This window comes from Oncorhynchus keta, chromosome 10 (genome assembly GCF_023373465.1).
Source record: "Oncorhynchus keta strain PuntledgeMale-10-30-2019 chromosome 10, Oket_V2, whole genome shotgun sequence".
Taxonomy (NCBI): Eukaryota; Metazoa; Chordata; class Actinopteri; order Salmoniformes; family Salmonidae; genus Oncorhynchus; species Oncorhynchus keta.
This window is the reverse complement of record NC_068430.1, coordinates 25,094,636-25,119,030: the sequence shown is the minus strand read 5'-3', so window position 1 is coordinate 25,119,030 and position 24,395 is coordinate 25,094,636. Positions and strand designations below refer to the sequence as shown.

Sequence of the window (24,395 nt, the reverse complement as noted above, 5' to 3'; positions counted from 1 at the left end):
ACAAGCAAAACACATCTCCCGACTTACTCATAAAGGCCTAACCCAGGGCAGCCCAGAGAGACACCGACAAGCAAAACACATCTCCCGGCTTACTCATAAAGGCCTAACCCAGGGCAGCCCAGAGAGACACCGACAAGCAAAACACATCTCCCGGCTTACTCATAAAGGCCTAACCCAGGGCAGCCCAGAAAGACACTGACAAGCAAAACACATCTCCCGACTTACTCATAAAGGCCTAACCCAGGGCAGCCCAGAGAGACACCGACAAGCAAAACACATCTCCCGGCTTACTCATAAAGGCCTAACCCAGGGCAGCCCAGAGAGACACCGACAAGCAAAACACATCTCCCGACTTACTCATAAAGGCCTAACCCAGGGCAGCCCAGAGAGACACCGACAAGCAAAACACATCTCCCGGCTTACTCATAAAGGCCTAACCCAGGGCAGCCCAGAAAGACACTGACAAGCAAAACACATCTCCCGGCTTACTCATAAAGGCCTAACCCAGGGCAGCCCAGAGAGACACCGACAAGCAAAACACATCTCCCGACTTACTCATAAAGGCCTAACCCAGGGCAGCCCAGAGAGACACCGACAAGCAAAACACATCTCCCGGCTTACTCATAAAGGCCTAACCCAGGGCAGCCCAGAGAGACACCGACAAGCATAACACATCTTCCAGATTACGCAACTGTTTCCAAATGTCATTCTGTCTTCTACCCATGATGCATAGTTGGAGTTGATTGGGAGTCACATATTACACATGGTAGGCATCAATGTAAATAAGAATTTGTTCTTAACTGACTTGCCTAGTTAAATAAAGGTTACATTTTTAAAAATTCCGTAGACAAACATTGGCAGTAGAATGGCTAAAGAGATCAGTGACTTTCAACGTAGCACCGTCATAGGATGCCACCTTCACAATAAGTCAGTTCGACAAATGTTTGCCCTGCTAGAACTGCCCCGGCAACTGTAAGTGTTGTTGTCGTGAAGTGAAAATGTCTAGGAGCAACAATGGCTCAGCCGTGAAGTGGTAGGCCACACAAGCTCACAGAACGAGACCGCCAAGTGCTGCAAAAAATAGTCTGTCCTCAGTTGCAACACTCACTACCGGGTTCGAAATTGCCTCTGGAAGCAATGTCAGCACAATAACTGTTCGTCGTGAGCTTCATGAAATGGGTTTCCGTGGCCGAGCAGCAGCCTAAGATCACCATGCGCAATGCCAAGCGTTGGCTGGAGTGGTGTTAAGCTCGCCGCCATTGGACTCTGGAGCAGTGGAAACGCGTTCTCTGGAGTGATGAATCACACTTCACCATCTGGCAGTCCAACGGACGAATCTGAGTTTGGCCAGGAGAACACTACCTGCTTGAGTGCATAGTACCAACTGTAAAGTTTGGTGGAGGAGGAATAATGGTCTTGGGCTGTTTTTCATGGTTTGGGCTAGGCCCCTTAGTTCCATGAGGGTAAATCTTAACTCTACAGTATACAATAACTGTGCTTCCAAGTTTGTGGCAACAGTTTGAGGAAGGCCCTTTCCTGTTTCAGCATTACAATGTCCCCACCACAAAGTGAGGTCCATACAGAAATGGTTTGTCGAGGTCAATGTGGAAGATCTTGAATGGCCTGCACAGAGCCCCGACCTCAACCCAATCTAATACCTTTGGGATGAATTGGAACGCCGACTGTGAGCCAGGCCTCATTGCCCAACATCAGTGCCCGACCTCACTCATGCTCTTGTGGCTGAATGGAAACAAGTCCCCGCAGCAACGTTCCAACATCTAGTGGAAAGACTTCCTAGAAAAGTAGAGGCTGTTATAGCAGCAAAGGGGGGACCAACTCCATATTAATGCGTGTTATTTTGGAATGAGATGTTCAGTGTCCACATACTTCTGGTCTTGTAGCTTATCTCAGATCCCTAGATAATCATTATATCAATTACAAAATTCTCAACAAAAAATAGAATTTGTACTTAAAGTAACTTTTTCAAAGTACCCGTGTCTCTGCCCTAGATAGAGGTTGAGTTAGAACTGAGGTGGTAATCTTTATGACCTGTGCAGTCGTCATTAAGGAGATAATGAAATACACTGTATATCCCTGAGTTAAATCCCTCAGCTTCAGCCTCTGTCTTAGAGTTCCTGTCTCCACCTCCAAGTTTCAGTTTAATGTGTTCAAGTCTGGTAGCAGCAGTTGTGATGTGTGTGTGTGCGTGTGCGTGTGCGTGTGCGTGTGTGTGTGTGTGTGTGTGGCATGAATGTATGTGTGCATGTGTGTTAAGATGTGGAGAATCAGAGCAGGTGGTCAGTCCAGTTCAAGTGTTCAGCAGTCTGATGGCTTGTAGATAGAAACGGTCTCTGAGCCTGTTGGTATCAGACCTTATGCTCTGATACCGTCTGCCTAACAGTAAGGGAGAGAACAGATTTGAGTAGATATCCTGGATGGGTGGGAGCATGGTCCCGTGGTCGGTGCAATACCCGTACCAGGCCTTGATGCAACCGGTCAGAACGCTCTCGATGGTGCAGCAGTATTATTTCGAAAAGGGTTGGCCTGCCTAATTTCTTCAGCTGCCTTAGGAAGTAAGAGGCTGTTGCGCCCTCTTAACAAGAGTGTTGGTGTTGGTCCATGACAAGTCCTCAGGGATGTGGACGCCTCTAGCAGGGCGACTCTGCTGCAATCATCCAATCTGATAGGTCACCCTGTGCCCTATGACAGAGGGTATATATGAATCTTTGTATATATCATTTATTTTAGATCTATGGCTGCCTCAAATTACTATTTTCTTCTTTAACTTCTCTTCTTGTGCCCAACATGATGAGAAGTTGAGCTTCTGGAGAGGTTTGCCAGAGGCTCTGTTAGGCTCACTCACTCACTCACTCACTCACTCACTCACTCACTCACTCACTCACTCACTCACTCACTCACTCACTCACTCACGGGTCATCAGGCCCCATCTTTGCTCATCTCCCGCACTTCTCTTAACAGATCAGGCCCACCTTGTCACCACCAAATGAAAACATCAGAATCCCATTATGTCCCCCCCTTCTCCACATTACATTAACCTTCCTTTACTTCTGTCTGTTGCCAGGCAGGTACAGAGCACAGATGCCAGTTAGATTCTTCCATTCTCTCTCTCTCTTTCACTGTCTCTGCTTCGCTCTTTTGCTCTCTCTCTCTTTCTATCCCACCCTCTCTTGATGATTCTCTGTCAGCAGCTGGCTGTAGGTATGGTCTCACAAACGCCAGAATGAGGTGTGATTTGGTCCTCGTCAAAACTCAGGGGACTCCATTTCGTTGTGTTATGCCACCTGTGTGCAGGTTGGAACATTCTGGACTAGAGGCACACAATCAGGATTCAAGTTTTGTCAGGGACAATCACGATTTACCACAGAAGATGTTTCTTTAGTTCACGTGTTTCATCATCCTAGGGGAATCGTGGTGACCTTGTTCTCCAAGGTTTGTTGCAGACGACAACTCTCTATTGTCTTCTTTTTGCAACCTCTCTAACAGAAAGAGAAGAGGAAACAAATAAAGAAACAACCAAAGACAGAGAGGAGGAGGAGGAGGAGGAGGAGGAAGGAAGGAAAGAGAGAATAGGAGACAAGCCTCAGCTCCATTGTTTTAGTGACTGTCCCTCCCATAAAGAATGGTGGAACTGATGGTGTCTGTCAGGGGCTAGCAGGTTGTTATCCAACTATTATATCACATTTATCTTCATTCCCATTTGCCCGACACAGTCCCTGAAAGCTCATTTGTCAAGCGGAGGGAGCAGCTTTCTTGCATTTATAAACCTTGTCTCCTGGAGGATGTACTGGGAAACAGAGTGTGTGACATGACAAGGGGGGCGGGACGGGGTGGCAACTGGCAGCTACTTAACTTGGCACAGCCTGGAATAATCCATGCATGGGCTCCCTGAAGAGAAGAGATGGCAGTATGTGATTTATTGGGTGTGCATCATCCTCATCTCTCCCTCCTCACCTCGCCTCAAATTGAGTTGTGCTCCAAATTGGATGTTTGATGAAAATGCATGGTGTCAGTGGGAGATTGGCTCAGCCATGTCTAATATGACTATCCAGCCTGTGTCTGTTGGTCGTCATGTGTAGAAATTGCCCAGTGCCGTCTGTCATTGAGGTGTTTCTGCAGGACTGCTCCCAGGAGCCTCCTCATAGGTTAAAAAAAACAGATTAGCAGGATTTCAGAGGAAGAGACGTAGCGGTTGTTTATGCAGTTATTACTACCCGGAGGAGATGTCTGAATGGATGTTCTGATACAATGCTGACTTCCTGTGGGAAATACTGCTGGGCGGCTGAGGTGATCAGGGATGCCCCGGAACGTTCTTTTGGTTGTCTTCCTGATTCTGAAATAACTTCAGTGGAGACAGATGGTGTGTGTGGATAGCCATTGATTGTCTTATGAAAGTTAGACTGAAATGTGTGGTTGGCTAAAGTGAGATTGTGGAAAGATATAAGCTGCCCTCTGAACTGCTGAACTACTTCTTTCACTGGTCAAATTGGTCACTGTGTTGGTCTGTGTTTACTGTCAGCTCCCCAGTGCTGCAAAAATGTTTAGTTATTCCATCTGTTTGAGTTATTTCATCCCACATCACATTGAGCCTGTCTCTCTCTGCTCACGCCTGAGGCTGCTCCATATGTGTGGATTCCACCCTGTTGCTTTAATGACAGTTCTTTCTATGTTAGTGAGACAGAGGGTTCTTTTAAAAGTGGCATTGCCAAAAACTTTGAATGACAAATGAATCAGTTGTCTTACCTGCTGTCTGGAGCCTTGCCTATTGTCTCTAAATCCTCTGTTCTTCTACCTGTGTCTCTCTTTTTCTGTCGCCCAGACTGGCCACAGGAGCAGGATTGTAGGGGATTAACTAGCCATGAGCCGGTAGGAGGGAATGAGGGTGGGAGGGATGAAGGGAGGAAATGACTCAAGCCCTGGATTGATTTGCCTGCATGCTGATTGTTACGGTGAGCCTTCGTTAATTTCCCCTGTTCCTTCCACAGCGTTTCCCTAGTGACTGAGTGTGGGCTCGTCAGTTGTTGTTTGGTGGCGTCGTGGAATTTGAAAGCCGTCGTCATTAGGATTTACAGCAGCAGCCAGGCAGGGAGGCAAGCCGGAGGAAACACAGGCTCAGATCACACGCTACCTCTAATTAACGCCACACACTCCAAATTGCTTGTAAATAAAGATGAATTGCTTGGGGAATGTAAAAGACGCTGGCAGTGGATTTATCATACATTTAGCCTACCAGGCCAGCCTGTGGGATATGGGGGGGGACATGTCTGTCACGGCCACACCCCTCCCTCTAAACGTGAGATAACAACCCAGTCCCAGACAACCCAGTGGGGTACACCTAAATCTGCCTCCACCCTGCCCATCACTCATGGGTCTGATCTCAGATAGTGCTTACACACACATGCTCATAAAACCCTCCTGAAATGATCTGTTCAGGGGATGTACACTCACTCCCCATAGCAGTCCTCAATTACTCCCAAATAAACAATGTCCCTAATTTATTTGGTATAATCTCTGTCTCATTCCGCAGCCTGCCGTGAGCCGATGTGAAAGGGCGCCCTCCACCACAACCAGCCCACAATACAATTGTCAGCAATTACTTGTCATAGTCACTTTTCTTTCCACTTAGCAGCATCATTCTGATCCTTTGGCGAATTAGGTGGGGAAACATGATATACAATGTATGATAAATGTTAACTTAGCCAAAGGAAGAGTAAATTAGATCTTAGAAATGGATCCTGTCAGGTTGTATAGCGGACAGACAGCAGCTAGTGCTCTGTCTCACCTCTGGGGGGTACTCTTGCACCATGCTTTGGAGGGAGAAAACGGTCCTTGGAATACTGTAGAGAAAGGCTATGCTCACAATTAGACACCTTTGCTCTGTGGGTTCTGGAGCAAGGGTTTGTTTCTTGTTTGACAGAACATTTCAAAGTCAGAAGCCATGTCATTCTAACCTCGGAGGAAGTGGAAACAGTCAGTTCTCCAGGACCTGTTGGAGTGATATGAGACCCACATTCAACACATGCTGGTCTCCTGTACTTGGGTGACCTTGAAAATCATCTGAGACAAATTGTCAGCTACTGGTCACTTTCTATTCATTCCACTTGAACTGTAAAATTGCTGGCTGTTCCCAAACTGAATTCTCCATCTCTCAATCACCAGTGGTCACCCTCTCTCTACTCTCCATCCCCCATGTGCAGTCAATACATATATTACATGTAATGACCTGCTCTGGCAGAGAGGTACAGTGGGGGTGAAAGAGGGGAATATATGGGGATGTCCTAGCAGCTGGGCTGAATCCTGGCTAGACCCTGCCCTAGACCAGAGGGGGCTGACTGGGCTGAGAGCTGAGGATGGTCAAACCAGCATACCAGTAATCACCATGGTGCCACTATCACCTCAGTGTCATACTCTCCTTTGCGGAGTTACTGCAACAGTAACGATAGCCATCTCGTGGCGGAGGGAGTCTGGTGCGGTGCGGGGAGCTCCTCACCTCCCTCGGTCTGGGAGATTGCTTCCCGTTACTGGTGCTCCTCACCTCCCTCGGTCTGGGAGATTGCTTCCCGTTACTGGAGCTCCTCACCTCCCTCGGTCTGGGAGATTGCTTCCCGTTACTGGTGCTCCTCACCTCCCTCGCTCTGGGAGATTGTTTCCCGTTACTGGAGCTCCTCACCTTCCTCGGTCTGGGAGATTGCTTCCCGTTACTGGAGCTCCTCACCTCCCTCGGTCTGGGAGATTGCTTCCCGTTACTGGAGCTCCTCACCTCCCTCGGTCTGGGAGATTGCTTCCCGTTACTGGAGCTCCTCACCTCCCTCGGTCTGGGAGATTGCTTCCCGTTACTGGTGCTCCTCACCTCCCTCGGTCTGGGAGATTGTTTCCCGTTACTGGAGCTCCTCACCTCCCTCGGTCTGGGAGATTGCTTCCCGTTACTGGAGCTCCTCACCTCCCTCGGTCTGGGAGATTGCTTCCCGTTACTGGAGCTCCTCACCTCCCTCGGTCTGGGAGATTGCTTCCCGTTACTGGAGCTCCCCACCTCCCTCGGTCTGGGAGATTGCTTCCCGTTACTGGAGCTCCTCACCTCCCTCGGTCTGGGAGATTGCTTCCCGTTACTGGTGCTCCTCACCTCCCTCGGTCTGGGAGATTGCTTCCCGTTACTGGAGCTCCCCATCTCCCTCGGTCTGGGAGATTGCTTCCCGTTACTGGAGCTCCTCACCTCCCTCGGTCTGGGAGATTGCTTCCCGTTACTGGAGCTCCTAACCTCCCTCGGTCTGGGAGATTGCTTCCCGTTACTGGAGCTCCCCACCTCCCTCGGTCTGGGAGATTGCTTCCCGTTACTGGAGCTCCCCACCTCCCTCGGTCTGGGAGATTGCTTCCCGTTACTGGAGCTCCCCACCTCCCTCGGTCTGGGAGATTGCTTCCCGTTACTGGAGCTCCTAACCTCCCTCGGTCTGGGAGATTGCTTCCCGTTACTGGAGCTCCTAACCTCCCTCGGTCTGGGAGATTGCTTCCCGTTACTGGAGCTCCCCACCTCCCTCGGTCTGGGAGATTGCTTCCCGTTACTGGAGCTCCTCACCTCCCTCGGTCTGGGAGATTGCTTCCCGTTACTGGAGCTCCTCACCTCCCTCGGTCTGGGAGATTGCTTCCCGTTACTAGAGCTCCTCACCTCCCTCGGTCTGGGAGATTGCTTCCCGTTACTAGAGCTCCTCACCTCCCTCGGTCTGGGAGATTGCTTCCCGTTACTGGTGCTCCTCACCTCCCTCGCTCTGGGAGATTGTTTCCCGTTACTGGAGCTCCTCACCTCCCTCGGTCTGGGAGATTGCTTCCCGTTACTGGAGCTCCTCACCTCCCTCGGTCTGGGAGATTGCTTCCCGTTACTAGAGCTCCTCACCTCCCTCGGTCTGGGAGATTGCTTCCCGTTACTGGAGCTCCCCACCTCCCTCGGTCTGGGAGATTGCTTCCCGTTACTGGTGCTCCCCGGTATTTCCGCTCCGCTGCAGCATGAATGGATATCAAGATGAACAGTCTGGCTTCACTGGAGCTCCCCACCTCCCATATTCATTCTGGGAGTTTGCTTCCATATTTCTGTTGACATGGGGGCTGTGTCCCTCGGTCTGGGAGAAGCTAGGACGGATGGTGGGCTCCTATGTCCCTTATGCAGAGTAGGACACAGATGGGCAATGAGGCGGTGACGGTGAGCTTTTTACCTCTGCTCAGGTGTCTGTGATTAAGGCTTCCCGTTTTGGAGTCCCACAGGCCATTGATGGGGCAGAAATTGCTTCCCAGAAGCACTGGTGCCTCCCTAACACAAAGACTCCGGTGCAGCATGAATGGATATCAAGATGAAATGTAGTCTGGCTTCAATAATTGCAGGAGGTAGTCTAGTCATACATATTCATAGTATCTTGAGTATAATTGTTTGCTACTCCATATTTCTTGTTGACATGGGGGCTGTCAGTATAATTGCTAGGGTGAAGTAGTCTACGGATGGTGGGGTCGGAGGGCTATGTGTATAATTGCTAGGTCAGGACACAGATGGGCATGAGGCTAGGTCAGGTAGTCTACTTATAATTGCTAGGTCAGGTAGTCTACTCTCAGTATAATTGCTAGGTCAGGTAGTCACTCAGTATAATTGATGGTTTTCAGGTAGTCTATCGGGCAGTAAATTGGCTTAGGTCACTGGTAGTCTACACTAACACAAAGACCAGGTAGTCTACTCGCAGTATAATTGCTAGGTCAGGTAGTCTACTCTCAGTATAATTGCTTGGTCAGGTAGTCTACTCTCAGTATAATTGCTAGGTCATGTAGTCTACTCGCAGTATAATTGCTTGGTCAGGTAGTCTACTCTCAGTATAATTGCTAGGTCAGGTAGTCTACTCTCAGTATAATTGCTAGGTCAGGTAGTCTACTCTCAGTATAATTGCTAGGTCAGGTAGTCTACTCGTAGTATAATTGCTAGGTCAGGTAGTCTACTCGTAGTATAATTGCTAGGTCAGGTAGTCTACTCGCAGTATAATTGCTAGGTCAGGTAGTCTACTCTCAGTATAATTGCTAGGTCAGGTAGTCTACTCGTAGTATAATTGCTAGGTCAGGTAGTCTACTCGCAGTATAATTGCTAGGTCAGGTAGTCTACTCGCAGTATAATTTCTAGGTCAGGTAGTCTACTCGCAGTATAATTGCTAGGTCAGGTAGTCTACTCGCAGTATAATTGCTAGGTCAGGTAGTCTACTCGCAGTATAATTGCTAGGTCAGGTAGTCTACTCTCAGTATAATTGCTAGGTCAGGTAGTCTACTATAATTGCTATCAGGTAGTCTACTCGCTATAATTGCTAGGTCAGGTAGTCTACTCGCAGTATAATTGCTAGGTCAGGTAGTCTACTCGCAGTATAATTGCTAGGTCAGGTAGTCTACTCGCAGTATAATTGCTAGGTCAGGTAGTCTACTCGCAGTATAATTGCTAGGTCAGGTAGTCTACTCTCAGTATAATTGCTAGGTCAGGTAGTCTACTCTCAGTATAATTGCTAGGTCAGGTAGTCTACTCTCAGTATAATTGCTAGGTCAGGTAGTCTACTCACAGTATAATTGCTCGGTCAGGTAGTCTACTCTCAGCATAATTGCTAGGTCAGGTAGTCTACTCTCAGTATAATTGCTAGGTCAGGTAGTCTACTCTCAGTATAATTGCTAGGTCAGGTAGTCTACTCTCAGCATAATTGCTAGGTCAGGTAGTCTACTCTCAGTATAATTGCTAGGTCAGGTAGTCTACTCTCAGTATAATTGCTAGGTCAGGTAGTCTACTCTCAGCATAATTGCTAGGTCAGGTAGTCTACTCTCAGCATAATTGCTAGGTCAGGTAGTCTACTCTCAGTATAATTGCTAGGTCAGGTAGTCTACTCTCAGTATAATTGCTAGGTCAGGTAGTCTACTCTCAGTATAATTGCTAGGTCAGGTAGTCTACTCTCAGCATAATTGCTAGGTCAGGTAGTCTACTCTCAGTATAATTGCTAGGTCAGGTAGTCTACTCTCAGTATAATTGCTAGGTCAGGTAGTCTACTCTCAGCATAATTGCTAGGTCATTTCTTGCTTGGCACCTGTGGCATCTGGCAGCTTTTTCTCTTTATCTAAAGCAAACAGACGACATACAGTACAGAATAATAGATAGCAACTATTTCTCATCTGTTTCCTTTACTGTTTTACTGTTTCACTTGAGTTTTAATGTTCTTTATACAAATCAAAGTTTATTTGTCACGTGCGCCGACTACAACAGGTGTAGAACTTACAGTGAAATGCTTACAAGCCCTAACCAACAGTACAATTTTTAAGTAAAAAATATGTTTTAGGTAAACAATAGATAAGTAAAGAAATAAAAAATTCAAACAGTGAAAATAACAGTAGCGTTGCTATATACAGGGGGTACCAGTACAGAGCCAATGTGCGGGGGCACCGGTTAGTCGGGCTAATTGAGGTAATATGCACATGAATGTATAGTTAAAGTGACTATGCATAGATGATAAACAGAGAGTTGCAGCAGTGTAAAAGAGGGGTTGGCGGTTGGGAGGGCACACAATGCAAATAGCCTGGGTAGCCATTTGATTACCTGTTCAGGAGTATTATGGCTTTGGGGTAACAGCTGTTGAGAAGCCTTTTGGTCCTAGGTTTGGCGCTCCGGTACCGCTTGCCATGCGGTAGCAGAGAGAACAGTCCATGACTGGGGTGGCTGGGGTCTTTGACAATTTTTTTTTTTCTCTGACACCTCCTGGTATGGAGGTCCTGGGTGGCAGGTAGCTTAGCCCCAGTGATGTACTGGGCCGTACGCACTACCCTCTGTAGTGCCTTGCGATCGGAGGCCGAGCAGTTGCCATACCAGGCAGTGATGCAACCAGTCAGGATGCTCTCGATGGTGCAGCTGTAGAACCTTTTGAGGATCTCAGGACCCATGCCAAATATTTTTAGTCTCTTGAGGAGAAATAGGTTTTGTCGTGCCCTCTTCACAACTGGCTTGGTGTGTTTGGACCATTCTAGTTTGTTGTTGTTGTGGACACCAAGGAAGTTGAAGCTCTCAACCTGCTCCACTACAGCCCCGTCGATGAGAATGGGGGTGTGCTCGGTCCTCCTTTTCCTGTAAGTCCACAATCATCTCCTTTTGTCTTGACTACGTTGAGGGATAGGTTGTTATTCTGGCACCACCCGGCCAGGTCTCTGACCTCCCTATTGGCTGTCTCGTCATTGTCGATGATCAGGCCTACCACTGTTGTGTCGTCTGCAAACTTAATGATGGTGTTGGAGTTGTGCCTGGCCATGTAGTCGTGGGTGAACAGAGAGTACAGGAGGGGACTGAGCACGCACCCCTGAGAGGCCCCCGTGTTGAGGATCAGCATGGCGGATGTATTGTTACCTACACTTACCAACTGGGGGCGGCCTGTCAGGAAGTCCAGGATCCAGTTGAAGAGGAAGGTGTTTAGTCCCAGGATCTTTAGCTTAGTGATGAGCTTCGAGGGCACTATGGTGTTGAACTCTGAGCTGTAGACAATGAATAGCATTCTCACAGGTGGGAAAGGGCAGTGTGGATCTGTAGATCTGTTTGAGCGGTATGCAAATTGGAGTGGATCTAGGGTTTCTGGATAATGGTGTTAATATGAGCCATTACCAGCCTTTCAAAGCACTTCATGGCTACGGGGGTGAGTGCTGCAGCTAGCGAGTGAGAGTGTGAGAGAGATCTGTTCTGGGTGTTGTAATGTCCTGTTTTCCTCCCCTAGGTGGCATGTCTGATCAGGGTGCCTACTGAGGTGGTGAAACAGAGGACGCAAGCCTCGCTGTCCTCCAACACCTACCAGGTGCTGCTGGCCACTCTCAGAGAGGAGGTAGGCTGACACCATGACCCATCAATGCTACAATATTTGTTTTTACATTCTCTCCATATGTTTCATGCATGTATGTGTATCCAGACTGTGTGTGGTGTGTGTTCCCTAACACCTATCTTATCCTTGTGCAGGGTGTCAGAGGCTTGTACAGGGGCTACAATAGTACGGTACTCAGAGAGGTAGGCCTGGTATCCCACACACACCTACCTTCTACACTGACTCTGCCAAAATTACATCAAAGCTTTCTCATTGCATTAGCCTCTATCAAACATCATTTGCAGCTTCATGGACTTGGTAGTTTTTTGTCCCTCAAATGCTTGTGTGTGTGTGTGTGTGTGTGTGTGTGTGTGTGTGTGTGTGTGTGTGTGTGTGTGTGTGTGTGTGTGTGTGTGTGTGTGCGTGTGTGTGTGTGTGTGTGTGTGTGTGTGTGTGTGCGTGCGTGCGTGCGTGCGTGCGCGTGCGTGCGTGCGTGCGTGCGTGCGTGCGTGCGTGCGTGCGTGCGTGCGTGCGTGCGTGCGTGCGTGCGTGCGTGCGCAGCCTGTACCATGGTAACATGCCAGGCAGTGTACTTGCAGACTGAGACTATTCAGAATTGATTCATTCATGATAACTGTGAAAGACGGTTGTATTTTCTCCCATTATTCCTCTGAAAGCCTTTTAAATCCCGCTGGGCAGAGAGGAGTGGATGGAATCACTCAACTATTGGGTTTTTCTCTGTTTCATTTTGCACAATTACTTAACCGAGACCGGTTCCCTCTAATGGAATATCTTGATTAATTAAAGTAATTAGAGATGTTATAAATGCAAAACAAAACAAGGAGTAAAAAAAGGAGCGATTGAACATTGAACCAGTCCTCTTGATGATGGCTCACCTTTGTAGTGGAGCGCCTACTCTGCTCCCACTCTTTGTTTCATTATCTGCTAGTTAATTGCACCTGCAGAGCAGGTCATGTGGGATGGATTCAGGAACGCTGCACCCCACAGGCTTTTTTCTTCTTTCTAATTTTCATTAGAATGAGAGAGAAACCACGAGAGGGGGGAAGAAAAATAGTATGTGAGGGTGACAGTTGTTCTCCCCTCTCTTTTTTGGGTACTGTTCCCTACCGCTGTGCTAGCCTGTACTTATTTTCTGCCTCACTAAACCGATGTTATTCACGCAAATTCCATCTGGACAGTGAGGAAAAAAAGGACAACAAGGCTCTGTGATTTCTCCAAGGGGCTGTGAATAAATGAATACATTTGGAGGCTGGCACCCGGCCTGTGTGCATACTAAGGGCCAGATGAAACGGCGGGGAGAGGGGCAGAGGAGTGCGCAGGATCCTCCTCGTGATTGGCTTTGACGTGTGGCAGGATGGTAATTCATTTTCTCATCCGGCTATCCGCTATCTCATCCTGCTCGGCGACCCTGTCAAAATAACTTTGTTTATTTGGAGCAGTGCTCCTCCAGTACGGTCACCTAATTGAGGTCCTCTCCGTGATGTATATTCATTCATTAAGGATCCTTCAGAAGTGATTTCTGATGGCAGAGATCTCTCAGGTGACTGCAGGAGGCCGGAGGGAGTGTAGCTGTGGCCAGGTCGAGGGGTATGAGCAGTAGGGAGGGGTGGAGGCCTAATTCACAGCTGACATGATAATGTTAGGTAGCACATCAATCTCTTAATGTATTTATATCTTCAGATCTATCATTTTCTAAATGTAATATTTGCTCTTTGTAAAGCTGAGGTAGGATTTAAGTTTCAGACAGTAGGAAATACCCAAGGCCAGGGGTCCTCAACTCTGACCCTACGAGCTCCGGAGCCTGTTGGTTTTCTTTTCTACCTGATAATTAATTGCACACACCTGGTGTCCCAGGTCTAAATCAGTCCCTGATTTGGAACAATGAAAACATTTAGTGGAACTGGCATCGAGGTCCAAAGTTGAATTTGAGGGCCCTGTGCCTAAATGAGAAATGCATAAATGCAAGCAAAGTGATTTCGCTTTGTCTGTGCCAAAAGAAAGTACTTAAATTCAAAAACAGGTTCTGGGGAATCATTTGTTTGGATTCCTATGCACTAGGCTGTTAGTTGCAATTGTTGTCCATTTCAATCATTGTAAATCCCAGTAAATCACCACCATTAGTATTATGTAAATGCTCAACATTTAATTAAGGCCTTGCTTAGGTCTTTTGTTAATGTACTTTGGCATGTTCCCATTTTGGGGGGTTTACGGTACGTTCTCTCGCCTCACCACCTGTTCAGAGTACTGTTCCTGTTCACCACTAGAGGGCAGCAGAAGATTATTCCACTCAGAATCGTGTTATTTATATTTACCTTAATTTAACTAGGCAAGTCAGTTAAGAACAAATTCTTATTTACAATGATGGCCTTCAGGGGAACAGTGCCTTGTTCAGGGGCAGAATGACAGATTTTTACCATGTCAGCTCAGGGATTCGATCTAGCAACCTTTCGGTTACTGGCCCAACGCCTAACCACTAGGCTACCTGGCGCCCCTAACACTATGTTCTGAGAGCCCTTGCCTTCCTCTCCAAAACTGGTGTTATGACATTTATGAGCACCAATCACCCTGATGAAATTGATAGGCTTTTTTCTGCATGACAGTAGTGAACATGTTTGAGTGCCATTATACTCTGGCATAACATAAGAATTTATCTTGGAGTTGAGCTAGACTGCTTTAATTACTTTTTCATTAATGAGCTTCAATTATGTTATTCGCTAGTAATTTAGTCATTTGCTAGTTTGCATTGAGGAGGGCTGTGTAAGTGAAGCAGACTGTCATTGCTCTGACAAGGTGAAATGATGGAACTGCATTATCCTCTCTAACCCTCAAGCACAGCTCAATACTCCTATTGCTCTCCATTTCTCTCTCTCTGTCTTTGCCTCTCTGTGTCTCTCTCTTCCCCCTCTTTGTCTCCTTCTCTCTCACCCAACTGTGGGCTCTTGTCTCCAGGGCGTTGCTATAGGAGAGAGAGAGTGACAGAGAGCGAGAAAGAGTGAGCGACCTGTCTTCCGTGCATCTGTCTCACAGGAACAAAAGTGTGATGATTTATGTGTCCCCGGTCCTCCCAATAAGACAGGGCTGGAACAGCCGTCTGGAGCACTGAACTGAAAGACAACCTGCAGTCTCTCTCTCTCTGTCTGTCTATCTGTCTCTCTCGCTAGCTCACTCTCTCTGCCTCAGCAGACAGGAGCTGGCATCCAGCTCAGGGAGAGCGACCAGTCTTACCAAACGCATTACTCCTCTATCCTGGGCTGAGACTCCAGAAGGAGTTGCTCTCCCTTGGGGCATATCTTTCTCTTAAAGCAGTCATATGTAACTATACATTGTCACCAAAGTAAATACACTTTAACTGCACAGGTAAAAGGGCAACTTTGACTATATAAATGAACTCCTCTGTTCTCCTTTCCCTCTCACTCAAATCTTCTCTCTCCTTTTCTCCCTCAAACACTGTTGACATGAGGGCCTTTGGCCCCTGTGGCTCAGGTCTAACCCCAGTTGTTTTAATTGTTCTATCATTTACCTTCCTTCTCTGCCTCAGTCACAGTGGAAAATGTGTGTGTTCTGATGCAATAATGGTGTTATACACTGAGTATATATGACATTATGAACATCTGCTTTTTCCATGACAGACTGACCAGGTGAATCAGGTGAAAGCTATGATCCCTTATTGATCTCACTTGTTAAATCCACTTCAAGCAGTGTAGATGAAGGGGAGGAGACAGGTTAAACAATTGTTAAGCCTTGAGACAATTGAGACAGGCATTGTATATGTGTGCAATGGTTAGGGCCAGTTTGCGCTGTTCTGTGAAGGGAGTATTACACAGCGTTGTACGAGATCTTCAGTTTATTGACAATTTCTCGCATGGAATAGCCTTAATTTCTCCGAACAATAATAGACTGATGAGTTTCAGAAGAAAGTTATTTGTTTCTGATGCTCCAGGTACTCAACTAGTCTAAAGAAGGACAGTTTTATTGCTTCTTTAATCAGAACAACAGTTTTCAGCTGTGCTCACATAATTGCAAAATTGTTTTCTAATGATCAATTACAGTTTTAAAATATTAAACTTGGATTAGCTACCACGGGAGTGATGGTGCTGATAATGAGCCTCTGTACGCCAATGTAGATATAACATAAAAATCAGCCGTTTCCAGCTCCAATAGTCATTTACAACATTAACAATGTCTACACTGTATTTCTGATCAATTTGATGTTATATTAATGGACAAAAAAATGTGCTTTTCTTTCAAAAACAAGGACATTTCTAAGTGACCCCAAACTTTTGAACGGTAGTGTATACAAAGACATTTCTATAGAAAACAGGTCAAAGGAATCTAAATGCACCTAGTTTGCAGTCTTTCCAGTTTCAGTTTGAAGTGATTGTGTTAGCTGTGTTGTTAGCTAGCTCCTCTGAACAGTGTCCTGAGAGAGAGAGACAATGTTCTATGCCAGGCAAAATTTCTCGCATCATTTAGCTCATTGTTATGGATGTATCCAAATAAATGTCACTAGAAAACAGCTTAAACAAACGCAAATGCACCTACTTTGCTGTTATTCTGACTGCACTGTTTGACTCTAAGTTAGCCGTTATTGGCTAACTAGCAAGCTAGTAGAAGAATAATTAAATAGTAGGAATACATTCACCAAAATCATTATTTGAATATGTTGGTAACCCTTTGTATAAAAGTGATAATACCCTCGAAGAGAGTGTTTGGAGGATGTATTGGCACAACTTTTTCTCGGGTATAACAACACCCGTGCCAATATATCCTCCAAACACCGGCTTCTCTGACATTCTCACTTAAACACCCTCATCTGACTTGCTGGCACAGATGGAGAAAGGGACATGTGCACATGTGAGGGAATGTAGGCTCCCTCCCTCCCTCCCTCCCTCTCTCTAACGTGGACACTTGGGCACAGTCTGTTGTTTAATAATACTGGGTTGGACTGTATATCTAGTCCAGGGTTCCCCTCACTAACATCAATATCTACAGTCCAAAATACTCCTCAAACAACCCCCCAAAGGGAGATGAGACTGGTACACATGTCAGTGTGGGTAAATGTAACTGGGTATTGTTTAGAAGATGGAATCCTATTGATTCACATCTGCTTGTGCATTGCTCTGTTTACATAATGGGATCAATGAGTAGCAGGGAGTCCTGGCGGATATAATGGGCCTCGTTGACCTTTGTGTGTTTGGCCCGACCTGTCCGTGTGTGTAGAGGTCTGTGTTGTGTATGTGTGGGGGACAGAGAGAGAGAGGGAGGGAGAATATAAAAAGGTGTGTGTGGGGGGTGAGGTATCTGGTGTCAGCACATAGTTGGAGCTGGTATTGGCTGTGCAGACAGGCTGAGGGAGAGGAGACACAGCTGTTCCTACCAGGCAGGGAGGAACCAACCTTCACACTACAGCCTCCTCGTTTCCCCTAGAACCCCTATCCCCTAGAACCCCTATCCTATAGCACTAAGTAGGCCAATAGAATGAGATCAGAGACATCATTAAAAGGCATCATTGAATAAAACATTGAATGTCATTCCAAAGTTACAATGATGGAATTTGCAAACCCGTGTCCCTCACTGACTGACTCATATTCTGAACTTTGCTTTGAGTGACTCAACTATTATTACACGTCATTGGTTTAGCTTGTTGTAGTAGCCTACACATAGGCTATGTGCAAGGCCATCCCAAACTCATTTAACAGACTCAAATCTGTGCTAGGGTGTTTGATGGTTTTCTGTGTCATGAACAGGAAGTCCCCCACACACATGATACAGACACATGCCCCGCCGTTCAGTCTACAGGACGTTGTAGAGACTAGCGTACTGTCTGTCTCTGTCAGAAACCCCACATTGGACTTTACTGGCCTTGTTTTGCCGTGGTTGGAGATTGAAGTTTACGATATATGTTTATGCTGGCTCTCCCCTCTTTTTGTCAGTAAGCTCTCTCTGGTTGATGTGTTTGTCAGGACTATGAACGAGGGTCTCTCCCTCACACACACACGCACGTATGTACACAATCCCCTCATACACACTCCCAGTGGGATGCAGTTTGGCAGGTGCTCCTCGACAGCTCCTGGTGTATATCTGAGAACAAGCCTGGTGGCCTCCGCTAGAACAACAAGCAGAGGTACTGATGACTAATGGACTTGGATGAGGAGGTGGACTCTAGATGAGTACACAGGCAGGATGGAGACTGACAGACACCCCACTTACAGGTCCCGGGGTTTTATCCTTGGCTGGGGGACAGGACACGGCTGTGTTCAGCTGGATGAGGAGAGGAGCATGATGATCCATAGGAGGTTGAGCTACTGGACCCATGCATCCTACACAGTATCTCATGGTGTTGTGTGTTTCTGTATGCTGCGAAGAATTCCTCAGTACAACCACAGTGCTCAGGGAAGTGATTCATTTTGCAGTCCCGGGCTGGTTCAAACTAAAACCAATGATTGCAAAGTTAAACAAACCATACAACTCTATGCTCAAGGACTACTTTTAACTAATTCTAGTGAACAGTTTGCAAAACACATTTCTTGAACTATGGTGCAGATGTAGAGTTTGGTAACAGAATGATCTGCAATGATCTTCAAGAAAATGTGTACAAAAAGAGTTGTGTGGTTTGTTTAACTTTGCCATCATCGGTATTTGTTTGGCATACATTATTAAGTGAAGAATCTCGGCATCACTCTGTTACCGTGGAATTGCCCCTATACTAGTATTTATTTATTATTTTACACCATGTTTTCTCCCCAATTTCATGGTATTCAATATATGGTATATGGTATTAGTCTTGTCTCATCGCTGCAACTCCCATACGGACTCGGGAGAGGCAAAGGTCGAGAGCCGTGCGTCCTCCGAAACACAACCCAGCCAAGCCGCACTGCTTCTTGACACAATGCCCACTTAAACCGGAAGCCAACCGCACCAACGTGTCAGAGGAAACACCATACACCTGGCGACCGTGTCAGCCTGCACTACGCTCGGCCCACCACCGGAGTCACTAGTACGCGATGGGACAAGGACATCCCTGCCTGCCAGACCCTCCCCTAACCCGGACGACGCTGGGCCAATTGTGCTACTCCCCAAGGGTCTCCCGGTTGCGGCCGGCTGCGACAGAGCCTGGAGTCGAACCCAGAATCTCTAGTGGCACAGCTAGCCAGTGCCTTAGACCACTGCTTTAAACCACTGCCTTAAACCACTGCCTTAGACCACTGCCTTAGACCACTGCCGTAGACCACTGCCATAGACCACTGCCATAGACCACTGCCTTGGACCACTGCCTTAGACCACTGCCTTAGACCACTGCCTTAGACCACTGCCTTAGACCACTGCCATAGACCACTGCCTTGGACCACTGCCTTAGACCACTGCTTTAAACCACTGCCTTAAACCACTGCCTTGGACCACTGCCATAGACCACTGCTTTAAACCACTGCCTTAAACCACTGCCTTAGACCACTGCCTTAGACCACTGCCTTAGACCACTGCCATAGACCACTGCCATAGACCACTGCCTTGGACCACTGCCTTGGACCACTGCCTTAGACCACTGCCTTAGACCACTGCCATAGACCACTGCCATAGACCACTGCCATGGACCACTGCCTTAGACCACTGCCTTAGACCACTGCCTTAGACCACTGCCTTAGACCACTGCCATAGACCACTGCCATAGACCACTGCCTTAGACCACTGCCTTAGACCACTGCCTTAGACCACTGCCTTAGACCACTGCCTTAGACCACTGCCTTAGACCATTGCCTTAGACCACTGCCTTAGACCATTGCCTTAGACCACTGCCTTAGACCACTGCCATAGACCACTGCCTTGGACCACTGCCTTAGGCCACTGCCTTAGACCACTGCCTTAGACCACTGCCATAGACCACTGCCATAGGTTACTGCCTTGGACCACTGCCTTAGACCACTGCCTTAGACCACTGCCTTAGACCACTGCCTTAGACCACTGCCTTAGACCACTGCCATAGACCGCTGCCTTGGACCACTCCGCCACGCAGGAGCCCCGCCCTATGCTAGTATGTCTTACTACCCACTCTGATTGTTATTAAACACAAACCAAAGTGACCAGAACACAATGAAGTGATTACAGCTTTTCACCCGTTTCTGATTATTTCCCAGGCCTCTGACCTATCAGAGAAGCAGCAGGGACACCTGAGCCTGATGTCAGTGAGCAGCAGATCCAGGCCAGGTCTGTAGCAGACACACATGTACACAGGAAGTATGGATTCACAACCAATAACACTCTGACAGGGTTATTACAGCTGTATATCTATTATCCAGGGCTAGGAGATCGTTACGTTTGACAGCGTTGTGTTGTTGTTTTTACTGGTTTCCCTTAGCATCAACTGTACTGTGAGCAGAGTTTTGGTGTCATGGTCAGTGGTGTGGTTGTGACCAACATGGCTGCCGTTAGCGATCGGTAATGAGTGTATATATCTCCAGGTCTGGGGGCTATGCTTTCTTCCCACAATTTTCTGCATGTTTGCCTCAATCCGAGCAGAAAATGATCCGGGCCTCACATGTGTTTCCAATAAGGACTGCATGCCTGACGAGGAATTTAGAATCACAGAGTGGGGAGGGGGGGTCAAGAGAAGGAGAGAGACTGGACTGGGTCAAGAGAAGGAGAGAGGAGAAGAGACTGGAGGGGGGGTCAAGAGAAGGGGAGAGACTGGACTGGGTCAGGAGGAGAGAGGAGAAGAGACTGGAGGGGGTCAGGAGGAGAGAGGAGAAGAGACTGGAGGGGGTCAAGAGAAGGAGAGAGGGGAGACTGGAGGGGGTCAAGAGAAGGAGAGGGGGAGACTGGAGGGGGTCAAGAGAAGGAGAGAGGGGGAGACTAGAGGGGGGTCAAGAGAAGGAGAGGGGGAGACTGGAGGGGGTCAAGAGAAGGAGAGAGGGAGAGACTGGAGGGGGTCAAGAGAAGGAGAGAGGGGGAGACTGGAGGGGGGTCAAGAGAAGGAGAGAGGGGGAGACTGGAGGGGGTCAGGAGGAGAGAGGGGGAGAGACTGGAGCGGGGGGTCAAGAGAAGGGGAGAGACTGGAAGGGGTCAAGAGAAGGGGAGAGTCTGGAGGGGGGTCAAGAGAAGGAGAGAGGGGGAGACTGGAGGGGGGGGTCAAGAGAAGGAGAGAGGGCTAGAGACTGGACTGGGTCAAGAGAAGGAGAGAGGAGAAGAGACTGGAGGGGTGGGTCAAGAGAAGGAGAGAGGGGGAGAGACTGGAGCGGGGGGGTCAAGAGAAGGGGAGAGACTGGAAGGGGTCAAGAGAAGGGGAGAGTCTGGAGGGGGGTCAAGAGAAGGAGAGAGGGGGAGACTGGAGGGGGGTCAAGAGAAGGAGAGAGGGAGAGACTGGACTGGGTCAAGAGAAGGAGAGAGGAGAAGAGACTGGAGGGGGGGTCAAGAGAAGGAGAGAGGGGGAGACTGGAGGGGGGATCAAGAGAAGGAGAGAGGGAGAGATTGGACTGGGTCAAGAGAAGGGGAGAGTCTGGAGGGGGTCAAGAGAAGGAGAGAGGAGAAGAGACTGGAGGGGGGTCAAGAGAAGGAGAGGGGGAGAGACTGGAAGGGGTCAAGAGAAGGGGAGAGTCTGGAGGGGGTCAAGAGAAGGGGAGAGACTGGAGGAGGGTCAAGAGAAGGGGAGAGACTGGAGGGGGGTCAAGAGAAGGAGAGAAGGGGAGAGACTGGAAGGGGTCAAGAGAAGGGGAGAGTCTGGAGAGGGGTCAAGAGAAGGGGAGAGATTGGAGGGGGGTCAAGAGAAGGGGAGAGACTGGAGGGGGGTCAAGAGAAGGAGAGAAGGGGGGAGAAACAGTGGGATCAATAGAAGGAGAGGGGGGGAGAGACTGGAGGGGGGGTAAAGAGAAAGAGAGGGGGGTAAAGACTGGAGGTGGGTCAAAAGAAGGAGAGGGGGGGTAGAGACTGGAGGGGGTCAAAAGAAGGAGAGAGGGTGGAGGGAGGTCAAGAGAAGCAGAGTGGGGAGTCAGGAGGGGGAGAGACTGGAGTGGGTCAAGAGAAGGAGAGTGGGGAGTCAGGATGGGGAGAGACTGGAGAGGCTCAAAAGAAAAGAGGGGGGAGAGACTCGAGGGGGGTCAAAAGCAGGGGAGGGGGAAAGACTGGAGTGGAGGTCAAGGAAAGGATAGAAGGGGGAGACTGAAAGGGTCAAGAGGGGGAGAGACTGGAGGGGGTCAAAAGAAAAGCGGGGGGAGACTGGAGGGGCGTCAAGAGAAGGAGAGCGGGGGAGAGACTGGAGGGGGGTCAGGAGAAGGAGAGACTGGAGGGGTGTCAATAGGAGAGAGGGGGATAGAGACTGAATGGGGGTCAAGAGAAGGAGAGAGGGGGGAGAGACTGGAGGGGTTGAGAGGGGTGGTCATGAGAGATTGGGGGGATTGAGAGGGGGAGAGCTTGGGGTGAGGGGGGTCAAGAAAGAAAGAAAGCAATAGAAACAATACAGACAGAGGCTGAAGAACTGAATAATCCATGTCCACAATGTCAGTGCTGTTTCACCTGAGAATGGGGGATGGAAGAGCGAGGTAGAGGATAAATCTCTGTATCACTGTAGAGGTGTTGGGAGGGAGCACCCTGTAATTAGAGGTTAACCTCACACTCGTTCAACAATGCAACCACTATTTCAGGAGGGGAAACCGCTTAGCTGGATCCCTCTCCTCTATCTCCACCCGGCTTGCTCTCACCCCTTTCATCACATGGCCATCTAATTCAATTTCAGCCAATTCAGGTGTTGAATTGAAAGTCCTATTAATTAACAGTGTGTTCTAGCCTGGTCACTTTTAAATGGTGATGTCCTCTGTGGATTTGAAAATGAATAACCAAATCTAGAATATTTGTAGAAATTATTTTCTGTAAGTAAGCTCCTGTATTTCTGAAGCATGGATGTGTAGCATAGTTGTTCCCTGGAGGCTATAGTGCTGGGACGTTGGCCAGATGATGGCATCTGCTGTAGGCTGAGGCTGAGAGCCCTGGCCCTGTTTAGTTTAGCTCAGCTAACAGCTCCGCTAACAACTGAGGGGGGTCTCCATCTGCTCCCCTGGAGCAGTCATGTACTGTGATGTTGTAGCGTAATTGAGTATCTTCATGACTGAAAGGTAAATGATTGCTTTATCTATCCAGTCAGTGACTGCGTAATGCGGTTTGTTTCTGAGGAGTTCTGTACAGTCTTGTTGAGGAGTGATCAGGTCCATACAGGGGAGTGTTGGCTTCTCTCCTCCAGCAGTGTGTTTGACCCAGTCGGTGTGTTCCTACTGTCACTGCCAATCAGACCCCAGCTCTGCTATTCCCATCTGTGCTGAGTTTATCTGAATCCCAGCTGATAAAATGTGTGCGTGTTAGAGAGAGAGACTCCCTGAGTCTGTGTCTCGTGGCTCTGGGCTTGGCTCCCACAGTGCACAATGATGTATCTTTGGGGGGTGCACCAAGCCCAAAGACTCTCTGTTTATGTGTAGAGCTGGCAGAGGTAAAATGACTTGTTCTATTGCACTGAGCTTAATCTACTGTAATACTTTGATGTCGCTCCCTGGCTCCTCCTCACCTCTCCTCACCAGCTCTCCTCTCCCCCAACCCTTCAGAGTCATTCCAGATTGTTCTGAAGTAGTTTCTGTGGTTAGAAACAGATAAGATTAGCATTCCTTCAACATTATTTTGTTGACATTGAATTTGATCTCTGAGAAATTAAGTCAATTGTTTGCACCCAAATTGGCCCTATTTTAATTCATAGGATTCACATAATATTCAATAAATATAGGACCCGACATCCGATTTGGACCACAAAAGACATGAAGAATCCAATAAAATGGTTAAAAGCCACTCATGGACCCCGCACACCAGTCCCAACCCAACAACCAATATACAGTACAGCGTTCTGTATAGGAGTATGTAGCTGCAGTTTGGAGTATTGATTCTTCATCCTTTGAAACTACATACATGATTTCAGCATATTCTGAGATGGATAGTGTCAATCCTCTTGTGCTTTTTGAGGTGGAACTACCTTCACCTTCATAACCACTCACTCACTTTGTAACCTCCAACGCTCAGATTCTCCCTCAGCCCTATACCATACTACCTCTCTTTGTCTCCAGGCCTTCAATCCCCCCCCACACCTTATCCAGCCCTGGCTCCATGCACCCCCAACCATTCATCCTCACCCCCATGCAGTCCCATCCCTGTAGTCCCACCCATGCCTTCAGTCGGCCGTAGATCTCTTCCGAGCTGTCAGCACCTAATTGGTTGACCCAGAGGGCATCGTGTGTCATACCACAGGATAATTAATTGACTCCCTCTGACATCATCAGCAGTGGCGGTAGATACACACATAGAAAAGTCCTCCATTACACCGACCAGGCAAAGAGCCACACAACATCAAATGGAATCACGTCTCTCATGTCGATGGAATTGCTCTCTTGAATGTTTGCCAGCCTGCTGCTTCCAGCTGCGCTTCCTCTCTCTCCCCCTGGCCAGAACTCAGAACAAGTCTTCATTGGTTGGGAATATTATTGCCCTCCAACTCCACCAACACCT

General features: G+C 48.1%; 1 protein-coding gene and 1 long non-coding RNA gene across 4 annotated transcripts in view; both read left to right on the top strand.

Moving 5' to 3' along the window:
• Positions 1 to 24,395, top strand: part of slc25a26 (solute carrier family 25 member 26) — a 93,635-nt gene that overhangs the window by 7,596 nt on the left and 61,644 nt on the right. Inside the window, exons 4-5 of the mRNA XM_035777493.2 lie at positions 11,766 to 11,870; positions 12,002 to 12,049. Of these exons, the coding sequence (XP_035633386.1) occupies positions 11,766 to 11,870; positions 12,002 to 12,049 (153 nt within the window). The remainder of the gene's footprint in view (positions 1 to 11,765; positions 11,871 to 12,001; positions 12,050 to 24,395) is intronic.
• LOC127932175 (uncharacterized) lies at positions 8,731 to 9,726 on the top strand. Of its 3 annotated transcripts, XR_008144429.1 has the most exons (4): positions 8,731 to 9,008; positions 9,041 to 9,136; positions 9,169 to 9,264; positions 9,351 to 9,726. It is a non-coding gene; the product is annotated as an uncharacterized LOC127932175 (long non-coding RNA). The 3 variants fall into 3 exon arrangements; XR_008144428.1 differs by lacking the exon at positions 9,041 to 9,136 and having other exon boundaries at positions 8,731 to 9,040; XR_008144427.1 differs by having other exon boundaries at positions 8,731 to 9,136.